This window comes from Prinia subflava, chromosome 6 (genome assembly GCF_021018805.1).
Source record: "Prinia subflava isolate CZ2003 ecotype Zambia chromosome 6, Cam_Psub_1.2, whole genome shotgun sequence".
In the NCBI taxonomy this organism is placed as follows: Eukaryota; Metazoa; Chordata; class Aves; order Passeriformes; family Cisticolidae; genus Prinia; species Prinia subflava.
In genome coordinates, this window is record NC_086252.1 from 22,424,065 (window position 1) to 22,446,423 (window position 22,359).

Sequence of the window (22,359 nt, forward strand, 5' to 3'; positions counted from 1 at the left end):
TTCTGAGTATTCCACATTTAAAAATTTGGCTAATTCCACTGGTGTAATAAAAGGGTAAAAATTAAGACCTGGTGGTTAGGCTATTGTTGGAGACACAAATCCAAAGTGGGACTCAGTGCTGCAGAAAGGGAGTGACCCTGACACATTGATCTATATTATAACACCTTTAAAGTCATCAACACCCCTAAAACAAATGCAAGGTGTGGCACAGACATACCAAAACAGCAGATCTGAAAGCCAGAATTTCTGATCACCTAATTCCCAGAGGCAAACTCCAAGAGCTGCTCCCTGGAACAGTGCTGAGTGCAGGTAGTGGCAAGCAGTGTCCCACAACACCATTCCACCTTGCAAAACACAAGGAGAAAGGAATCATAACTTCCATTTCCCCCATTTAAAACATCTCCAAGTGCAATCACAATTCTGGGTCAGGGCTGCTCTCTTTTGCGTAAGAGAACAAGGTAAAATCCAGACTTGGTCTGGGGTAACAAGGGAGGATCACACTCAGTCCCTCCACATGAATTGAGCCCAGCATTCAGTTCCACTGCACCAGTCAGAGGAATCCACATCTCCTCCTCAGCGAGTGGCAGGCTTTCTCCTGGGACACACTGCCCTGCCATCAGGCAGAACTGCACACTGTCCACCAGGTGAGAGCACAAGCAGAAACATAGCTTCTAGTAGAGATGTATAAAATGTAACCAAATTCTGTCCTCTGCTCTTGATGAACTCTAGAAAACGCAAAATTAGGGCAAAAATATATTTCTAGTAACACTGCCTTAGCTCACTGGTCCGGACAGGTTTCTGTATTTCTCAGCCTGCATTTAAGGTACAATTAAAAAGCAAACACTTCTTACTGGGGTCAGCAGATGAAGGAGTAAGAGATTACTTTTTCCACATTAGAAAACATGCTAACTATTAAAATAAAATTTTCATTACAGAAATTCACATAAGATAGAATTCAACATATACAAGATTTAATCCATGCCTTGTGCTCTTGTACATTCACATTAATATAATATTAAATATGTGAACTACCTTTTTTTTTTTTTTTAATCACTCACTGCACAGGACAAACTGCAGACATGTGTAACAGGAAGGAAGCTGACAGGTGTAACACAGTTGGCAGATAACAAGCCCTTACAAGCCAAGGGGGAATGGTATGGAAAATTCACAGGAGCAGAGAAAAGAAAGGATCATTTGAGACACCAACATTCATCACCCCTTTGCTTGCACTCACCACAGAAGTAGTGGATGAGGACCTTCCCCTATACCCCTCCTTTGGAGATTGGAACCTGCCCTCAGCAATCAGTAGAGGAAAGGATCATAATTTCTTTTTTTATCATTAGAAAACTCAATAGAAGTTAAAACTAAATTTGCTTTACTAAAGCTTACATAAAATAGCAAACTGCCTTACAGTACACTTCTAAAAATCTCTTCACAGACCTCAGAAATCACAGGTTGCGTTGGGAGAAAGTATCCCCTTGATTATTCTCTGGCACTTTATCTCTTCAGGTACAATCTGCTTCAGGAAACTATCGCTGCATTTTCTTGTCATTAATTATTTCCATTAACCCAGGGCTATTACAAATAATCACATCTTTTGAATCTGACAACGTGGACAATTTATAAGCTTTAATTCTCTTCTTTTTGCTAGATTCTTAAAACTGCAGTTACGAGACATTATTTTAATCCAGATTTTCAGCAATCTGTTCCACAGCTGCCCAGAGATTCCAATTTCTGAGTTCATCCTTCATCACACAAGCCTATAGTTAAGAGTAAGTGAATTCTCTTAACAGCCATACTCTTTACAAATAATTATATTTACCCCAGTAATGACCCTTCAGCACTTGAGATTAGGTACCAGATATATCCAGCTGAGTCTTTTCAATTTACCTTCTACTAACCAAGAGAAGCACCACCTTGCAGTTCACTTTTTTTGCCTGCATTGCCTTCAGGGAGCCCTTCCTGAGCCGTGTGTGCAGTCCTGTGCCAGGCTCACCTCCAGGGCTGCTCTGCTGCCTTGCCACATCCAACATCATGAATTACAAATTTAAGCCTCTTTAGAACTAGGGATTAGTAAATCCAGATTTCTCAAAAGAACAAACCAAACCATCCACAACCTTCACCAGTGTCCAGTCATGCAGGACACACGAGGCTGCAGTCAAACCCCAGCTCTCACAGCTGTGTTCACTTTAACCCTCAGCACAACCCGGCCTTACAGACACCCTGGTCAGAGCCAGAGTCCTCCTATCCCACCACCTTAAAACAGCTCCTTAAAGATCCTTAACTCATGAGTACCAAAGAGCTGTTTCAAAGGCAAACAACAGACATCAAAAAAGCCACAGAAAACTGCTGCTAAAATCCATATGCACCCCGGCAGCCAAAGGGAAATGTGCCCCAGGCTCTCAGAGCCACCGCGGCACCGATGGCCCCGCAGCTCACGGGGGCTGGCACCCACTGCCCTCACAAGCAGCACCAAGGAGATGCCCCAGGCTAGAAACAGATTTTTTTTTATCAAATTAGTTTTAATTTGCATCAATTCCCTAATCTAATTCACAAAGCAGTCACTATACTTTACCCCACAAGGAAAACTGTGGAGAAGGGGAGCTTAAGGCAGAAATGAAATTGGGGCCTTAATTACAACAGCAGCATTTCAGCTGAGAATAGTAAACCTCTGAAGTAAAACAAATAGCGCTACTGCATCTTTAACTAGAGTGGATAAATTCACTGCATTTCTCCTTCTCTTCAAGAAGAAGAAACTTAAGAGACCAGATGGTGAAAACTTAGACCACTGAAATCACTTAGCTTACAATTTTTACTACCCAAAAAAGCCTCCCAATGTACAAACCATGTAATCTGCAAATGGTGCAATTTACAGGCACATCATTATTGCAAAATGGAAACACTTTACAACCTCATCTCGTTAAGAGGCAACTGGCAGACAGAATCAGGTGTAGGGAAAACAAAACCCAAACTGGAGTGACTGACCTGTGCCCCTAAATGACAGGACTTTCTTTCATTCCACTAAGTACATATTCTGCATATAATTAATCTAATCTGGAGTTATCTCTGAATTTGTACACTGGGTTTGTAACACTTGGGTTATTTTTGAAAAGTGACAGTAGGAGATAAAAAAAAAAAAAAAGCTTATGAGCTGATGTCAGAAAGTTCTAAAAAATCTATTCTCTACAGAAACCTTCCCAGAAAGTAGCTGGTCCAGCTTTCTGAGATGGGATTCAAAGGAATTACCAGGAAGCTCCCCACTATTGTCATTACACTGACTAGAGGTGTTTTCTGCCCATGCTGATACACAGAAAACACTTTAAGAAATTGTTTTTTACTGGGCAGGAACCAGGTGGCACCTGTCTACTCAGCCTGGGGCCTGCACAGCCCCACAGCACGAGGTGCACTGTGCAGTGATGGCAGAGCAAGATCTGCACATGATGGTACTGAACACATAAAGTTATTAATTGCACAGTTACAGATTATTACAGACAAAAAATAGTGCTTTATCCCGCGCTGGGTTAACTGAGCAGTGTGGAGCACTTCGTGTCTGAGTATTTCAGGTCTTTACTTGATCCAGAATCTCTATTATTCAGTTGTTGGATCTTTTGCTTTTATTTTATCTCCTTTCATACTTCACTGCTTCAAAACACTGCTAATTTATTCTCTTGTATCATAAAAATCCTTATGTATTTTTCTGACTTACTTCAAAGCACTGTTTTCTATCAGTTGGTCTCACAGTGCTTATTTTCTCCATCTTTTCTTCTTGCACCTGCTCATCAAAATGTTTTTTTCTTTCCCCTCCTCCCTCACAGCTCCCAAGCATACAGCCTTCTACTATTTGGCAGAAATGCATTAAAAGTTGTCGATAGAAAGATGAAGCTAAGCATTTCTGCTAGCTCAATTAAATCAGAATGATTCATAAATTAAGGGACTAGTTTGGATCTACTCAGGTAATACAGTCCCTCGCATTGAGTTCTGTGTCAAAAAAAGGAAGTGCATTTGTCTTCCTTCGAGCTTTCTTCAGTTCTGGTTACTGTTAGAAACTTGTAGTCAAGGAGAAGATGAGCTAAAAAGCTTATTGAGGTTTAGTAGGTTCAGATTTAGTGTGGGAAGTATCGGTTGCTCCCTCTGTACAAATAAAGCATAGAAAAACTGTGCTTGTACTCTCTCTAAAGGCAATTTTTCTCCCCAGGCAGCACAACAAACTTTCTGAAACTCCTGCAAGGAAAAACCATAGTAAATAAAGGAGGTGGGTATAGACTACTATTAATCTCTGTATTCTTTTGTCTGCCTGCTCTGGATGTGCTTAACCTCACAATCACTGTGGCATTTTAAAATTTGCCTTCACTGTGCAGATCTCTTTCACTCTTGTCTATAGAATGCCACATATCAGCCTGGGTGCACGGATGTCAAAGCTCAAAATCTGGTTCACTGGCCGAACTTCCAGGAGTCAGATAGACAAAGGGGAAAACCCTCAAAATTTACCATTCAGATAAATTATTCAGGGTAAAAAGACTAGATATTGCCAGATTTCTGGTTCTATCTTTGGATTCTTTGAATTGTAATCAATGAAGCACTTTGAAAAATATCTTCAGCACTCTGAATCCAGAAAAGATTTCCACGTTTCTGGCCTGTAACTTGCCTGTCAAGTGACACCACTTACACACACCTGATAATTGGTAGCTATAATACCTTTAAAAGTGAAAATGTGACTTTAAAAATGCAGATCTGTACTCATTTCTTGAGGCAAACCAGAGAACAAGTGCAGTGAACATCAAGTTACAAATACACTTCAAAACTATCTTTTTTTCAAATTACTGTATTTCACCCTCAGGGATCCTTTGAGTATAAGCTGATTTACCTAACACAGAGTTACGTTGAACATTGCATTTCATTGTATGCACAAATGTCAAAGACTAATAAGAACAGATTCAGCCAGTTAGTTTCTTTTTTTTTTTTACTTTTGACATTAAGGAGGACACAAGCCTAGGTCTCCAGAAGTTGAAAGAACAGAGCTAAGTTCTCAGCCAAAATGTGTCACATACTGGCACTAAATAAAACCAGATGACTCAACAGAAGACACTGTTTCATAGTTCAAGATATCTCACTTCTTGGCTAATGTAACTTTCAATTGTTTCTTTTAATCTGACTTCATATGTATATATGCATATTCTTTTTGAAAACTGTTTTAATAATTTATGAACTTTGTTTTTTTCCAAGAAACTGGTTTCAGTGTAGTATTGGGTCTTTGTACATTTGAATTCCATTCCAGACACCACCACAGCCAATTTTTTCTTTACTGTTCAGTCTTCAAAACATAACTTGTATCTGCTAAGTTTGAAAAAGTCTTGACTTTGTTTTACTCTCAGTATAATAAACCATTGTGCACGATTTGAGAATTTCAAGCTCTAACCATCACCACTTACAATATACTTGCTCAAAAGCTTTCCATACACATAATACAAACTTCTGCCTAAAAGAAAGTCTTTATAATTACTATTCTGTAAGCTGAAATTACACTGGCACATTTTCCTAATGATTTAAAAACACACTAGCAAATTTTCTACACCTGCCTCCATTGTAATTGAAACACTTTCCATAGTCTTGGACATTTCATCACATGCACTTTTTATTTTTGAACAGCATATAATATTCTCGTGTTCTGAGACAAAGCTTGACTAATTTATTAATGACTACCTTCTTCTCTTCTCTTCTCTTCTCTTCTCTTCTCTTCTCTTCTCTTCTCTTCTCTTCTCTTCTCTTCTCTTCTCTTCTCTTCTCTTCTCTTCTCTTCTCTTCTCTTCTCTTCTCTTCTCTTCTCTTCTCTTCTCTTCTCTTCTCTTCTCTTCTCTTCTCTTCTCTTCTCTTCTCTTCTCTTCTCTTCTCTTCTCTTCTCTTCTCTTCTCTTCTCTTCTCTTCTCTTCTCCTGTCCTCTCTCCTCTCCTCTCCTCTCCTCTCCTCTCCTCTCCTCTCCTCTCCTCTCCTCTCCTCTCCTCTCCTCTCCTCTCCTCTCCTCTCCTCTCCTCTCCTCTCCTCTCCTCTCCTCTCCTCTCCTCTCCTCTCCTCTCCTCTCCTCTCCTCTCCTCTCCTCTCCTCTCCTCTCCTCTCCTCTCCTCTCCTCTCCTCTCCTCTCCTCTCCTCTCCTCTCCTCTCCTCTCCTCTCCTCTCCTCTCCTCTCCTCTCCTCTCCTCTCCTCTCCTCTCCTCTCCTCTCCTCTCCTCTCCTCTTCTCTTCTCTTCTCTTCTCTTCTCTTCTCTCTCTGTATTGTTTTCTAACTTTAAATTTTGAGAACTTTAGGAGTTTTATATCAGGTTTGTTTACTGAAAGGTATTTTCCCCTGTTTTTTCCTCAAGTCCACAGTTAGCAGATTCATGTTCCAGTGGCACATTTCCAGTGTCATGGTAGGACAAAGAAAACACAACCTAGATCACAGTTTGAATCTCATAAAACACTGCAGCTTCAGTAACATCAACACCATTACAAAACTAATTGTGAAGGACCACAACTCTTCTATGTTCTGGGGCAAATATTCCATAGTTTTCCCTGAGGGCAGCTGGGAAAGCACTGCCCTCCTCAGTGGTGGCTGCAGTCTGTGAGAACACTTAGGAACAGTCTCCCACAGTGCTCCTTCAGTGCTAGAAACTACTGAGCTTTCCCATGTACTGACTGCTGCTGGCTGCTGCCCTCCAGTGCACTTGTTCAAAGAAACGAATCGCCAGCAGAGGCTCTGCTGGATTCTCCAAAACGCTGCTGCTAATCGTGTCCAAGTGACAACAGGACAGAGTATGCATGATCACACTGATGCTTATTATTCAAAGACCTGTCCAAAAATAACATTTGTCTTACCAAAAGGAGGAGATTCTCTCCCATCTTCTAGTCCTGAGTCCCGCTCTCTGTCTCTCTTTCTGTGTTTATGCCCGCGGTGCCGATGGCGTCGGTGACTTTTTCTTCCGCCCAGTGGCACGTGAACCCCGATGAACAAAGTTCGATGGCCTACGGGCAAAAACAGGCACCTCTGAGAAAGGGGCTATGGCAGCATAGCAGCAATATAACTCAACAGCATTAATGGTATCATTCTTATGGTCATTTTGAAGTTATATATTACTGATTATTAGAATGTTAATAGTCATAACAGTATTCATTTGAATAATGATGATTAAGCATCACAGATACACAGCCCCTTGACACAGGAAGACATCTGAGTACTGAAGTCCTTATGATGCAGTGCCAGATTGATTTTTTTTCCTTCATATTTGCATCTTTGTATGTGAACTTTCATTAAAGCCAGACAGGTGTTCTGTTAAATGTCTTCCAAAACAGTAACATAAAGAGACACATGGATCTCTTTGGATTGAACATTTGGTAAAGTTGCTGTTTGCTTTGTGTGTACAAGAACTTTACCAAACTCATTCCTATTTATGAGCCAAACCTTGACAGAATTCTTGTGGGAAATTCACTGAATAAAAAACAAAGAAGAAAAAGAAAAAAAAAAGAAAGAAATCAAAAAAACAATAAAACACTTTGTAAGCAAGAGTACAAAATCCCTATACAACTTCACAATCTCACATCATAAATACATTGCTGGTCTCTTAGGGTGCTTTCATTTCTTCTTTTTTCTCTTTCTGAACACATAAGAAGGTACATATTGCATGCCTGCTGCCTTCAAGCCTGATGAATTTTATGTTGCTGATCAAGCCCAAAATATTTAGGTCTCTTAGCTATGTGGGCTAACAGGATCAGAGCACAGTAAAGCATTTAGAAGGAGAGCACAGCAGAAATGTGCAGAAAGAACCACTAACCAGAACAAATGGGAAAGTCATGACTTGCTACAGGCAGGTCTCCTATGTTTACTCAGCAGAAAGACACAGCCCAGATTACTCATCTCAAATCACATTATTTTCTCCTTGAAATGAACGTAACACAGCCCATGGATAATTGCTGCTTTGCTGTAATCATTCAGCAGTGTCAATCATCTGAAAAAGGTCAAGAAGACTAAGCTAAGGTAGCACGTGATCCCTAATCCCATGGAGACTCCCGAGGAGGCAGAAAACACAGCAAGGCAGCATGTGTCACAAAACATCAAAGAAACTCAACACGGACAGGAATTCTCTGCAGAGGCAGAGCTAAAAAAGTTGGAGAAAAGACTCTGGACACCACACTAGTTACTTCCTTAACTTTTATCCATGTAGAGGAGACTAGAAAACAGAGGTATCAGTTTTTGAGAGACCAGTCTTGTACAGTCAGGAGATTTTCATAAAACAACATCCACAAGTTGAAAAATATCTATTCATTTATTTATTTATTAAATGCCTCTTTCTTCTTGCTTACTACATTTAACCCAAGAAATGGTTTAAAGAGAACTGCTGCCTTTCATGCATTTCAAATATATTGCAGTCAGTAGTGCATGACACAAGGAAAAAAGCATTAAATTGTAAGAATTCATTAAAAAGATACTGAAGCACATGAGTAATGCAGTGCTTTGCATTTCCTTGTCCCCCTCCTCAGAGAGAAGAAAAGCAAAACAACATTTTGAAAGGAACGATGTACTCTTCCGAGACTTTAGTAATTTCCAGAGCTGCAAATAGATTGCTTTTTTAATTTAGTAATTTAGTACATTCCTGCTGCTTTGTGATGTCAGCAATCTTCTCCTAGTTTTCTCCCACATCAATGATCAGATTGCACCTGCATCAGGAAATGCTGATTGAGACTCACATTTCAATTAATTTCTAGGGCTGAAACCAGTACTTGAGTCCAGACTGTTCTTTATTCAGTACACTGGGATACAGTGCCAGAACATTCATGTGTCTGTCTGAATGCCACTGCAATTTTCCTTATACAGACACAATCAGTTCACACTGAAAAAACCCCAAAGAACCTGGAAACTGAAACAGACATCAGAAAAAATGGATTTTACTCCTTCTGTGTAAACCTACTGAGACCAGCAGAGCCCTACCTAGGCATAATCTCAATAAACACACGGAGGAAGGTAGGTGCTTGTAACAAGGTTCAGACAAATAAGAGGAAAAGAAACTGACAGGGGACAAGGAATAGTTTTCTACAGAAAAATCATAGAGCAAAAAGCAAAAAATCTGAGAGTTAAGTAGTTCTGGTTTATTAAAAGATCACAACTGTGGAGCAAAAAAGAGACCATCTGGGAACAAAAGAGTAATGAATGCTAAATTGCTGACAAAATGACACTGAATGATAGAAGCAGTAAAAAAAAGAAAGAGGAAATACAAAAGAAATCCAATTACTGTGTTACCTTACTTCAAGTAACCTTTTCATGGTAGGTATTACGAACTAGAGCCCAGAATGTAATGTACCTTTTGCTGTACAAATTGTCCAAGGCATTATTAAACAAAGGTTTCCAGGGAGCTCTCTAAATTTGCCAAGACTAGAAGGTCAAAAACAGTCAGAGCAGGGCAGATCTCAGGAAAAACTGACTAAAATTTCTAAAAGGCAAGGGCATCTCTATTAGAGTGAAGTCAGGATCAACCAGGATATCCACTAACCAGGATAGCCTTACAGATAATAACCGATTGTATATGGGCATTTCTTTCATTTATCTTAAAGAACTCTTTTCTGTCTTTTATTATTTACTTCATCAGGATGCCAACTAAAAATGACTGAATATTGCTCCAGTATTGTAAAATAATTCTGCTCTGCCATACATTTTCACAGCACCTGGCCCAATTAGATCATAATTTCTCATTCTTTTGGCAAGGCTGCAAAGACACTAAAGTATAGGAAATAGTAACTGTAAGTTAAATCATGTATCCCCTCTGAAACTGTAGGTTACATCAGGGTACAAACCATTGACATCAGGTACAGCCTAGCAACCATTCTCACACAGAACTGACTCATGGTTTAAAAGGTGAACATAACAGATTGCTCTCCCTACAAATGAGTGTGTTTTCTGTGTTAAAATTGTTTTTGGAGGAATGGGAGGCCCTGGGGCAAAACAATTCATACTCTTAGCATTCCATTGGAAAGTTCTTAATTTCAGTAAATTAAGGGAAACATTTACAAATCCTTTCTCTCCATCTCCATTTTCCCTGAAATGTCACATCACTCAAATAATTGTAATGGGATTTCCAGAAGTACCTAAGTCATCAAGCACCATCAGTTATAATGGATATGTGTTTTCAGAGCTTTAGGAATCCCACCACATTTCTTTTTCTTTCCATTTATTTAATAAGATATATAGCTAGGATAAGCTTCTGGTTTTAAAGACCCAGAATGCCAGGTTCTGAAAACCATTTCTAAATGTTACTTCTGTCATTCTCAAGGGATGTGCAGAAAATGCTTGCTATTTTGAGCCTGGTTTTTTGGATTATTAATTTGCTATTGGGTTCTTAAAATAAATTTAAGTGTAAGGAATAATTTCTCATTTGAAACACAGCAACCCCAAACAACACTTCTACTTAGATTTTATTCTGAAAAATGTCTCTGCAAGACGTATTGATATTAATAATGTATGTTTCATATCTGTCTTTTCTAGGGCAATGAATTCATACCTCCACAAACTGAAGACACTTACAGCACAATACTTTTTTCTTCAAAAGTTTAGGGGAGATCCTGATTTTTCCACATGACTATATGCACTTTCATCTGTCTCAAAATTAATTATCATTTACAGGACCCCTTTTAAATATTTTATAATATAATTTAGATTCAATGTAATCCTGTAAAAATTAAAAAGAATGCTTTATAAAAAGAGCTATTATTTCCTCAGTCCTTAAATACTTTAACTGAAGGAGTGTTTTTATGCTTTGAAGGTAAACTATAAGCTTCCTATGCTATAAATGCATAAATTTTAACTAACTTTATATTCTGGGTTTTGTTCCCCAGCTATGTGCAATTTGATTCAGAATAGTCTTTTATTAAAAACAATCTTTATACAATTTACTGGTGGATGTGTAGCATTGTGTAAAGGTCATTGCAGAGCAGATCAATTCAGTGCATTGCATTTCTTTAATAAGATTTCACATTGTAAATAATCTTTGTGTATTACTGTATTTTTTCAGTGGGTCTGTTTTAAAAAATTGTTTACTCCTAAATCCTAATACTGAAAATACTAACGCATGTGTTCATGTTTCACTTTCCTAGCAGCATATCTGGAATAAATCAACATTTGAGTTCAGAGTGTGTTTTTGCAAGAAGAAAATCGTAGCCTTTCTACAATAAAACACTACTGATGCTAATGTAAGGTTAATAGAAAAACTCAGGGAGACCAGATAAATCCTATGGCTCATTGATATCTAAACCAATTCTGACTTTTAAAATTGCAACATAAATTAAGGACAGCATGAACCATGGAGAAGAGACTCTCTCAGCATGGAAATTCTTTCAGGTCTCCATGTTGCACCAGGAATGTGGAACTCAAGTAGGTACTTGAAAGCTTCATGAACCTGCCCAGTTGGTGGAATTGTGTAAAAAAATGGCTGTCCTGGACCTAAACATCCATGAGCACCAGATGCGCAGGGTACAGGTGCTCGTGCTGCCTTCCACCTGGGATTGTCTGAATCTGCCTGAGGCACCTGCTCACACCAAGGCTTTCCGATCCCTGCTCACAGGCATGGAGGGAAGCAGCAGAGAAGGGAACAGACGGGTCTTGAAACACCTCCAGAACGAGCAAAGGCAGGCCTCTGTGACCTATGGAGGAAACACACTGCACAGGCAAGGTGCCTTGAGAGAGAATACTGTGCCAGTAGCTCAAGCCAAATCTCAGCTGACTGCTGACCTCAGCAGGACCAGAGGGGTTTCTCCCTCCTCTGGAGAACACTCAGTGCCTTGAAGCCTCTCATATGGATTGACAGCTAGAGCTGAACCAAATGCAATTTTTCATCCTCTCAAAAATGAACAGTGAGGTAGAGACAGAAAACCATAAGTCCATATAGGGTTAAAAAACCTGCCTTTCTCCTTACAGGAAAGAAAGTGATTATGGTGAATTGTGTAGGAGTAGAGAGTACATGACTCATGGTTCATTATTGTAGTGCAACAGGGAGGCAGAGCTGGTGAAAAAGCAGAAGGGACAAAAGCAATTCTTCCTAAATCAACAGTTTACATTGCTGTTTGTGGTTATGGTTTGACCAAAGCCCATTTTTCATCTTTTTACTGCGCCATATTTTGGAGGAAGTGACAAGAAAACCTTCAAATTTTTTTTTAGATTATGCATGTAATTTATATTCTAGGGTAGATTACAACAGAAATTATATAGAAAAAAATAAAAGCAATATGCCTGGCCCAAGATAACATTAAGGACACATTGAATATGGAGGATAAGAGTATCTCACTGAAGTCATTAAAGTTAAGGACCTTTTAAAGAGCCTCAATCATTCACTGCCCTTCAAAAAAAAATCTTGTCTTTTAACAAAAGATTTTTCCAGGTTGTAAGTGGGCTAAAAAGTCTTTTTCACCAGCACTTAAGTTCCAAATTTCCTACATTACTCCAGAGGAATCCAGAGGTGTTGTATATATGGTTCTATCACAAAATCAGGACCTTGCCAGACAAAAGGAAAAAAGCCAACAGACACAGAATATCAAAGGACCTGCTCAGATGTGAACTCAGAACTCCTTCCACTGATGGAGAGTCAAGCTGTGGTTATTGGAGGGAAGAATTTGACCTATATTTCTAAATTAGCAACAAGCCAAAAAAAAAAAATAAAAAAAAAAAGCAACCTCAGTACTAGTACAACTGTGTGTTGAAGAAGGAATATTTCTGTCTTCTGATGCTGCAATTTAGCATCTTTCACCAATAACAGCAAATAGGTTTATGTCAGTTTCATCTGGGAGTTCACAAAGTGAAATATTTGAAAATATTTGTCCCTAGAAATACTGAAAAGTTTCCTGTCTGTGAAGCTCAGACCAAATTCAAACCAAAATCACAAAAAACCACCTTATCATCAGCTAAAGACTGTGGTGTTCCACCAACACTGTGGCACGTGTTTGCTTCCATTATTTCATTGTTTGTCATTTCAAAGAGATTTCGTGAATATCCTTCACAGTTATTCATGAATCTTCAAGGTGAACCACAAACAGAGAAACCGCTGAGAAGGGACAAGAGATCCATGCAAAGGGGTCAAACCAAAAAAGAAAACAAAACAAGATGAGAGGCCCTACAGGAACATGTGCCTCAGGAATCCCTAATGGTATGTATGTAATACCTGGGAGGGAACAAAATGAAAGAGCCACCTTTAAGGTACAGACTAAGCCAAATCCTTCTCCAGCTCCGCTCCCACAGCTTTTGTTGTTCCCATCTGAGTGCAGAGAACGTTGCTGTGAGGAGCGCGAGCGAGGTCAGAGGGAACGTCAGGACGAGCAGGGCACCCAAGGGAAGCAGGCAGGGAAGCCTGGAGCAGGAGATCTGTACTGACATGGTAACAAATTATTTGCTGTAACATCCTGGGAGCCAAAGGGAAGGGGAATCTTGGCTGATGCTCCTGTCTGATGCACCAAGCAGAGCCGGTGTCTCACTTCTACATTGAGGCACAGGTGAATCAAGGCCATGTTAACAAAATTTATACTCTTTCAGTCCTATGAGCTGCTAGGTCCTATTAATTTTCAGGTAATGTAAGTGGCAGACAGGTGTACTATGATGTTATTTTTACAAAAAATGTCCAGTCACTGAGGATAAAAGGCTACTTAAAAACTATAGCCACTCAGATTTCTACTAAGTAATAATATATGGAGATTAGCATCTAATCTCTATGAGGTTTTTCATATACTAACCCTAACATCATATAATCAAAATTTCATTAAAAATATCTTTATATCACAAGCTAGAACAAATATAAAAAGAAAAAAAAATAAAATTACTATTTTCAAAAAACAATTAAATCCTCTGGAATTTCACCTCTTTTGCTTAGGATATCTACTATCAAAATTATCCCTCATATAAGTTGTTAATTACAAAACATCTCTAAAAAAATTAAAATTAACTTTTGGTATAATAAGTTTAAAGCCTCTGCTTCTGCATCAATCTGTGTTATGCTAGTGATATTTATATTCTAATTAGGCTTGAAGGGTTTTTGTGACTTTCAGTAAGCAATCCATGCAATCTGAATTTTGTCAAAAGTGTCAGGAGGCATATTCTGATGTACTGCAATGCATACACTGGATAGAGTGTCCGCAGAGACATGAAACATGGCACACTTGATTTCCCCTGAGGCAAATTTCCCCACGCCACTTAGGCAGATTAAATGAATGAATCATGAAAAGCTTAAGCAAAATCATGACTTCTCTGAATCAAGCATCATTTTGCAATTTTGTCTAACAGTGCCAGAATTCAGCCCTGATTCATGCTTCACCCAACAATCTGATCCCCATCCACCTCCCTGCTGAAGCTGCTTCTCAAACCAGGCTGCAGTAATGCCCACAGCAGTTCTGAAATACTCTCACACAATCCTCCACCTGCAGCTGACCACCTCCAGCAAGGACAGCCATGGGAGAGTCACTTTCCCTCTCAGCTAACACGGTGGGCATAAGGAAAAGACCTTGGTGAGAGTGCATTTAATGTCAATCCCATAGGGTATCTACACAGTCCAAAACACTCAGCATGTGACCTGAGAGAATCTGAGACCTCCTGCACAGAGCAATACAAGTGGTTTTCACCTATGAGATAAACAGTAGGTATATTCATTTGATCAGAAAACTGGTCTTACTGACCATGCATTGAAGCAATGCATGGTCGTGAAGAACAGTTAAGAGCAATTAAGAACAATTAAGAACAGTTAAGAACAGGTAGGAACAGGTAAGAGCAGTTTTCTGTCCCTGTCAGCGAGCCAGGGACAACCCCACAGAATAAGCTGAGCACAACTGATGATGTGCACATCTGCCCATGACAACTTCCCTAGCTGCCCTCAGTGCAGCTACATGTACAACCTGTCCTTTTGCAATTAAATTCTTGAGCATCCAGAATCGGTGGCCAATTCTTGTTTAGGAATTCTACCACTGATAAAAATGACAGCATATTTATTTCAGTAGGATTTTTGTCTGGACACACATTGAAAGATAATGTGCAAAACAGGTGATTATAACCAGGGAAGATAATCTTCTTTTTTTGCTTTTAGAAATGCTTTCTCAGTCCCCCCATTAGTGCAACAGTCAGACAAATGACGTATTCAATATCAGTGACTGATCCTGACTTACAACTCACAAAAAATTAATTACGTGGAAAAATAATTCATGATGAAAATCTGAATGCCAAAGCTCTGCAAACAATTCACCTCTGAAGCCCTACAAAACTTGGCTAAAAAGATACAATTTGAAGTAGTTACTGCAAATATCATTACTGGCACGAAGATCAGCACCACATCTCTTCTGTTCCCATAAGTACTGCAGTTCCTGTAATATGTTCCCAAACTTTTACTATACTGCTCAGGGAAAGAAAACAGTGATCTAGAGAGACTGAGGCAAAAATCTATTCTTGTGTCTGTTGTTCGAGGCAGGATTAATCACCATATCTTCACGCTTTCAACAAGAAATGTACTTGCAATATACTTGCACAAGGACTGCTTAAAATATGCAAGTCCAAATATTTGATAGGCTTTGAAATTTCAGATGGAAATTTTAGTACACATTTAAATCGGTATTTCTGAAGTTCAAATGTTGATAGTGTAAAATCAAAAAAAAAAAAAAAAAAGAAGACAAAATACTTACAATTATAAGATTTAATGAGAAGAATTTGAATACTGATGTTCAGATTTAAACCTGTAGTTCTTCATATGAATTGCAATTTTTGAAATGTTGCTGACATGGTGCCATTGAAATTTACGCCTTGGCAAAGCTAGTCTTCCCTAGAATATTCAGTAACTAGCTATTTACATTTCTAAAACATAAACCCAATTAAATGTCTGTCAAAAAGCTGATTACATAATACATATTAATAGTCTGATAATATTCTTTTTCTAAGGTATGCAATTAGCACCTGATTATTTAATTTCATATTTCATAGTTGTTATGTCATTAGGAAAATGGTACATTTTTCAGCAGAACCCAACACAATGTACAGTGAATAAGACAGACATCTGTGAGTCACATTCAGTGTTTCCAGGGGCAGAAGTGCCTAGATGTATTGCAAAATAAATGGACATGCTATTAACAGCAACTGGATATTAAAATCTGCAATCTCTTCAAAACTTATTATGTCACATGGTATTTTTGAAGGTAGTGATTATGTATTTAAAGACAAACTGATCTGAACTTGGAGTGAGCATGAATTTTTTCTGAGAAAGCTAACTGTATTATGAAGGATTGATTCTATACTGAGAAATTTTCTTAGAACATTATGAAACAATAAGATTTTATTTTTAATAAAAGCAGATTTATTTGCTAACTGCAGAATTTTTCAATATTCTAAATTTAATTCCATTTAAATTGATGGAAAGATTGTGGGAGTGTCACTGCCATGTTCCAATTTCTATTGATAACCTCCTAAGAGCAGATCTTTGAAATAATATTTTCACTGATATTTCACAGGAGCAACTCTACACATAAAGAATGGTAGGGAAAATAATTAAATACAGTTCCTAAATTATGTTCCATGTAGCCACATATGGAACATCACAGTAATTTTGACAACCTTAATGCTTGACTCTACTCATGTGACTGAGCCTAAAGATGTCATTCCCCAGAAAGCTGTCCATTTTTAAAATGCCACCTTACCATCATCAATAAAATGACTCAGTAAAAGGATATTTTTGTGGGTAGACTCACCCCACAAAAGCTCTTTGAGTCAGTACCATGGAGAAAGGGAGGCAGGGAGCTCCCACTCTTTAATCGGATGTTTCTCTAAGGACACCAATTATAATGGTTTCTCCTTCATCAAGGATGTGATCAAGGGACTGAAAACCACAGATTAAGTGTGAGATTCAAAATAGGAGGGTTTGTGCTTAAGCCCAAAACTATCATTGCCAGCCTGACCCACTGGTACTTTTACCCCTGGAGACACCAAAACTCTAAACACCACCCTGGAACATCTTACATGAGCTCTATCCTTGCACACACCCGGACTTCCCCCAGACTGGGTAAAGAGCTATCCACATCATACATGCCCCACTGCACAACATCTAACATCCTTCTGGGAGAGACAACCTCACACAGACACAGCCAGTTTGAGAGCCACTGCCTCTCAAATGCAGCTGCATCTGCTTTTTGAGGGAGGCACTGCTAAAGGAAGCAGTAACAGAGAGTTGCTGTGCAATGTTCGTATTTCAATGAAATCATCAATAGGGCCAATATGTATCAGAGAACACAAAGTTCATACAGAGAGAGAAAAAAAGAACATATTATGAAGTAATCAATGGTAGGCATTTAGAAAGCTCAAGTTCATGCACAGATGGAAATACTTGCTTTAGACCTGAAGCAAGGAACTTTTCAGATGTAGCATGTTGATCTTAGTATTTCTTTTGGGCTAGCTCATGTGGATCTGTGTGATAAAGACAGGGACCTCCATGTTGCACTACAAGAAGCTAACAAAATCAGCCAGTTCCAGTCTCAGGAAAGGGGTATCATATGTGCAACAGAAACTCATTTTTATCATAACTATGACTTGGGGGCTCACACAACTCAATACAAGAGTTAAGGTACAGTAGTAACCAAAGTTTGGGATACACTAAACAAACAGAAATGCAACTAATTCATTAGATCAATATCTACACAGTTCTCACAATTTCTCACTTTCTTCTACATGGTCAAGTTAGGTGATTTCTGCAGTGGACACCAGCAACTATGTAACCAATCTCTGACTCTCCAGAAGACTTTTGTTCAGCTGAAGATGTGGCTAGGCAACTACATGAAGATTGTAATGCAAATGTAGAAGCCTTTATGAGTATTAAATCAGCACTCCTGCTTGCATTTGCATATTTGAAAGCTTAAAAGGCTTATCTAAAGTGACACATCACGTTCACAGGACTTGACCATAGACCACTAATAACTGGCAAACTCCTTCCATCATCATCTGTTTCTGGACACTGCTGTGAGAAGAAAACAGTATTTCTCTTTCTAAAATAAACTACAGGATTCCACTGTCTTGTCTCTTTGCATCCCTGCTCAAATCAATAAGTTACATATTGGAATTACATTTCAGAAGAAAGTGACAACATAAAACACAGAAAAATCATCCCTCACCTTCTAGATCTTCCTTTTCAAAATGTGTCTTGAGAATGGAGCGAGTTCCACCTCTATCCACAACAGCCTCTTCATCATTTCTCTATAAAACAGAAAAAATGACAGATAAGCTACTTTTCATTTGGAAACTATTGGCAAGATTTTACAGTACTATAGAACAAAGATGTTTTTAATAATTAATAATTAACTTTTCCTACTCAAGAACAAAAAGGGGTTTAAGAAATTAATTTTACTTATTTTACTTAATCTATTTCTTATGCATCAGTTTTTACTGGGGAGTGATTACAGCTAACTTTGACATGCAAAACTTCTCCAGGTAAAACCTGCAAGATGATAAGTAAACTTGGTTACCAGAAACCAAGAAAAACTTGAGCCAATAGTACAATGAAAGAGATGAGAGAAGAAATGTCTGATCAAGGCAGCTTTATCCTCATACACCTTAAGAAAGGGGTTGCACTTGTATTTTTATCTTTAGACCAGGATCTTGAACTACATACAGAATTCCCTAATTATTATTACTAAGACTCCTTATACTTGGGAAAAGCTAGACAATAATGCTCAGTGACAATATGGTAAGAAGTAAAATTAACACCATGAAAACAACTGGCTTCACTTACTGGTGAATTGCAAAGCCTTTCCTTTTCTTTACAAACACCAAGCTGAACTTAGTATAAAGGCAGGCAGCACACACTAATAAGTAGAAAACATATTCTTCCTCAGGAACATATAGTTCATGTTTAATTTTATCCTGTAGTCATACATGCATTTTAACTGTACTCTCTACTGCACTGTAAATGTGGTACAGGATCAATTAGTGTATTGTACTCAGGCTAGGTAAGGTACAGAAATTAGTGATTTTGTCATTTCTGACATGAAGAAAACCAACTCATCTCCCTGAACACAAAAATCTTTTGGGAGGTCAGCAACAAGACAATAGATGCTCTGCTAAAATAAGTATTTGGTTCATTACGCGTTTGATATCCCTTGTGAAAAAATCCAGCTGCTAAATACAGTCTATATTTCACAACATGAAAGAGTGGCTTCCATTAAATTAGTATGAAAAATGATGCATTATACAAAAGTATCAATTAATATATTTACTTTTTAGTAGAGGGATTTTAGTAAGTGATATTAGAACTACAACTACTTGATTTAAATATGTAAAATTGGTATCTTAATGCAAGTCTGAAGCAATGGGATTTAAATACCCGTGTCACATGATAAATATACATCTATGTATAGAACGCAATGAAATATAATAAGAAATTAAAGTCTTTGAGCACCTCTCCTTAAAGATCAGGTGCCTCAAGAAAAAAGATTTACTTATATAGCTGGATGTGGTACATTCTGGATGTGAGTTTTTGTTTCAGGCTCCTTTCTTTTTTAAAAATAGCTGTCATGCTGTAGCTATCTTACATAGAAAAAGCCTACGAATGTGTCAGCACCAAGCATCTGGGCTGTTAAAGAAAGAAAGACCAAGTGTTAAAATGTCTTTATTAGAGCTTTCCCACAGATAGCAGTACATAACTAAGATATGACAATAAAAAAGGAGCTTCTATTGAAACTGCTTTGTCTTTTAATGATTTAGAATTAGCTAATAACCCATTAAGATGTACCAGGAAAATATAACTTTGCATAAACCATTTGATCATTTTACTAAAATGAATCCATTCTTTTAAAGCAGTAAGACATAAAAATGCCATGCCCCTGGGTGAGTGATTAGGCACGATGTCAAAGGCCAAGTATTAGAGCCATCTCATAAATAACACTATTTTAGAATAAGACATTCACATCAGAAAGGAAGCAATGCTAGGTAAAATTTACAGTGGGAAATATACTAAATTACTGGACAGTTTAAAGCCTTTACAGATTATCTAAGTAAATTAAATACAAATTAATTCATTAATATTTATCAAAATATGCTCATACACTTTGACTTCTCCTTTCCCATGTGTTCAATTTACAGCTTCTGGCAGTCTTTTACTTCTCTGCCTCCTCTTCCTGTAATATCACAGCAAGTCTCAGCCTTGCCTCATTCTCAGAAGTGGGTTTATTCCATTAATATTACAGGGAAAAACAGCTTAATTGGGAGTACTGTGTTGTTAGCAATTCACTTGTCAAAATCTGAGCAAAGTCCAATTAAACAGGCCTTGCATGGAACATGCTGACTTCCCAGGGAGCAGCATGAAAGCCACCTCGCATTTCCCAGTACATGAGTTAGACTGCATTTACTCTGCAAGCAATTTCTGTGATTCCTGGGCTGCCCCCTTGGAGGAGGGGAGAGGTGAGACAAAGGTTCACTTGTAGTTTAGTGCTTAAACTCACTGGGCGGTGAGGACTATTGCAATACAAGTGAAAACAGATCCCACTCCACTTTTCCCTGGATGAATAGAGACTAGAAACCTAATTTCAATTTGTAATTCTCTGCTTTTTATTACAATTTCTTGCAATTAAAAAAACCCCTATGAACTTATTATTTTTAAGTGCTGCAATAAACAAGAGTATGAAACTGAAAGTATAGGCAAGACTAACCATAATAGAGCCATGGAAAACAGAATTCATGCCAACCAAACTCCACACTAACATCCTCTAAGCCATGAATCCACTGCAATTTGGCCCATCCATTTCAAGAGGTTCAGAATAAGGCATGAAAACTAAATGCTCTTCATTGCCATGCCACATTTATGTCAGAATTTTACCACTATTCCTTTTACCCCATTTGAAGATGATGAAGGTACAAAAGTTTACATAGGGCACAAATCTGCAAGGACTGGAGTAACGAAACCATACAGACACACTGCAGCAGTCTGCAAACAAACGTGTGGACACACTGACCATGTGCAAGTCCTTGGAACTGTCCATGACTGCAATGAGTTGCTTGCTGAGTCCAGTGAACACTGTGGTCTACTGCTTAAAGCACGGAAGAGGGATCCAGGAAGTCCCCGAGTGCTAATCCTGGATCTGCCACTGACTTGCTGTGTGGCCTTGGAAAAGTCACTTAATCTCTGTGCCTCAGCTTCCCCATCTGTAAAATAGGGATAATAATACTTACTCATCTACCTTCCTCACTGGGCTGCTCTGTGCCAAAATATATCTTCACACAGCATTTCAGAGCTGTAAGGCACTACAGAAGTGCCAAGTCATTGAATTTAAGAAATTTTACCTGGGTGAATAGATAATGATAGGAAATAACAAACTGATAAAAAGCATTAAGGCAAAAACTTTTTTTCTTACACCAAACCAATGTATATTAGTACCTTGCAATAATTTTACATTGCACAACTTTGACAAAGATACATAAGAATAAATGTAGTGGGGTTTTTTGTGCCACCCTAATTTAGGAGCGATGCTGGAGAAGCCAGTGGAATTACATTTCAATGAAGCTATAATCAGAGTGCAATAAACTTGTCATAAACAATCTTACATTTCAGTCTCCTTTTCATAATATTTGTTAATATCTTATGGTTTTACATACCCATCACACCCTAGTTGATCTAAAATTTATTTCCCTACAGTAATAAAATACCAGCAAACACACAGCAGAAAAAATAATGTATCTGAGATAAAATAGCAAGAAAAAGCCAAAGCTTTTTACATGGAAACGACAAGCTCCTTAGAGACTAGTGCCCAGCAAATGTACTGAGTCCATGATTTTTTTTCATCTCTTACATTTTCCAAATGAATGCTGGAACGACCTTCACCATGCAGCAGCAGCAGCAGCTGCACGTATTTTGCAGAAAAAAAATCTATTTCATGAAATCTTATAAATACAGTTGTTCTATATTTGTCTCTTCATACTACAAGCTCAAACACAGTGGCAAGTAAAGAAAAGCAGACAGTAGAGTCATCTTCTGCATGCTTTACATTGCAGCCACATTGTACTGAAAATATGTATTTGAATTTGGACAAAATAAAAGGAAATAAACTACCTAGAAAGATGTTACTTTTTGGTAAGTAGTCACAAAGGAAGAAGGTCACCATGAGTCCTGGAGCATGAATTTTAAACCCTTAGATAAACAACCTGCTTATCAGAGTATAAAATGAGGCTACAGTTTTTGCCAGGAATTTTAAGTGTATTGGTTAGAAGGAATAAAAAGCCCATGACTTAGAAACCAAAACCAAACGCCTTAAATGCCCTTTCCACCTATGTATTGGTAAAGCTTATCAACCAGAACACTCCAATAAACATCAAGATATTAAAATTGAAAAATGACCTCCTGGAAAGCT

At 38.2% G+C, this 22,359-nt stretch overlaps 1 protein-coding gene across 4 annotated transcripts in view; it reads right to left on the reverse strand.

The window, feature by feature from the left end:
- SLC4A10 (solute carrier family 4 member 10) overlaps positions 1–22,359 on the reverse strand; it is a 152,143-nt gene that overhangs the window by 76,452 nt on the left and 53,332 nt on the right. For 3 of the 4 annotated variants that reach the window (XM_063400650.1, XM_063400652.1, XM_063400648.1), the window contains exons 2-3: positions 18,133–18,214; positions 6,850–6,996 (exon numbers count right to left, since the gene is read on the reverse strand). In XM_063400650.1, the coding sequence (XP_063256720.1) occupies positions 6,850–6,996; positions 18,133–18,214 (229 nt within the window). Of the gene's footprint in view, positions 1–6,849; positions 6,997–18,132; positions 18,215–20,967; positions 21,158–22,359 lie in introns of all 4 variants that reach the window. The other variant, XM_063400651.1, reaches the window with a different exon arrangement.